General features: G+C 61.9%; 1 protein-coding gene across 1 annotated transcript in view; it reads left to right on the forward strand.

The window, feature by feature from the left end:
- Window positions 1-153: 153 nt before the first annotated feature.
- The window catches only part of NXPH4 (neurexophilin 4), a 4576-nt gene continuing 3884 nt past the window's right edge, over window positions 154-845 (forward strand). The window contains exon 1 of the mRNA XM_010839373.1: window positions 154-783. Coding sequence (XP_010837675.1) covers window positions 154-783 — 630 coding nt within the window. The remainder of the gene's footprint in view (window positions 784-845) is intronic.

The following is an 845-nucleotide window of genomic DNA, read 5'->3' on the forward strand; positions in this document are numbered from 1 at the left end:
TCTAGTTCCCACCTTGTTCTGTCCCCCATCTTCACTGCCTTGGCCCCTATCCCATCTGCATCCCAGTCTCTGCCCAGTACCTGTCCACCATTTCTGACCTCCTCTTCTTTCCTGTTCCCATACCTACCCTTGTTCCATCTTTATCTCTGCACCATGTACCTGTGCCTGCCCAGGCCTCAGTCCCAGTCCCCCTCCATCTCTGGCCCAGTCCTCATCGCAGCCTGTCCTGTCCACCCCACCTCTGTCTTCACCCCCATCTCCATCTCTGGTTCCCAGGCAGACCCTGCCTATTTTACCCACCCTGGCTGCGGGGTGCCCCCACCTCTTTCTAGGTGCAAGGCCTCAGTACGCACTTCCGTCTCCTTCCCCGACCCAGGCCTGGAGCACTCTTCCTTCCCCAACTACTGGGTGCTGTCCCCTCCCCCAGTCAGAATCCTGAGCGGCCCGCCGGACCCACACAGCAGGAGAAAAGCCACCGACCAGTCTGGAGGCCTGGGGGAGGTGCACCCTGCAATGCGGATGGGGGGCCGACAGCCTGATCCTCCCCCCATTCCCAGCAGTCCCATACCCAAAGAGCGCTCCCCCCCACCAAGTGGAGTTTGTTCAGCAGAAAAAGGCATCCTCAACTCCCCTGCAGTGCGTGGGCTCGCTGCCTGGGGGGCAAAGCACTCCTGGCTCAGCTCCCACCCGGCTAGGGCCCAGAGGCGCCTGGTGAAGCGCACCCCCACCCTCACCCCGACTCCCTCCTGCCACCACACCTCCGCCCCTCAAGCCGACAGCCGGGCTAGCCTCTCCCCTTCGCAAATGTCACTGCGCCCAATTAGCTTAATTAAACCAGCTCCGGA

This window comes from Bison bison, unplaced genomic scaffold, assembly GCF_000754665.1.
Source record: "Bison bison bison isolate TAMUID 2011002044 unplaced genomic scaffold, Bison_UMD1.0 scf7180017864115, whole genome shotgun sequence".
Taxonomy (NCBI): domain Eukaryota; kingdom Metazoa; phylum Chordata; class Mammalia; order Artiodactyla; family Bovidae; genus Bison; species Bison bison.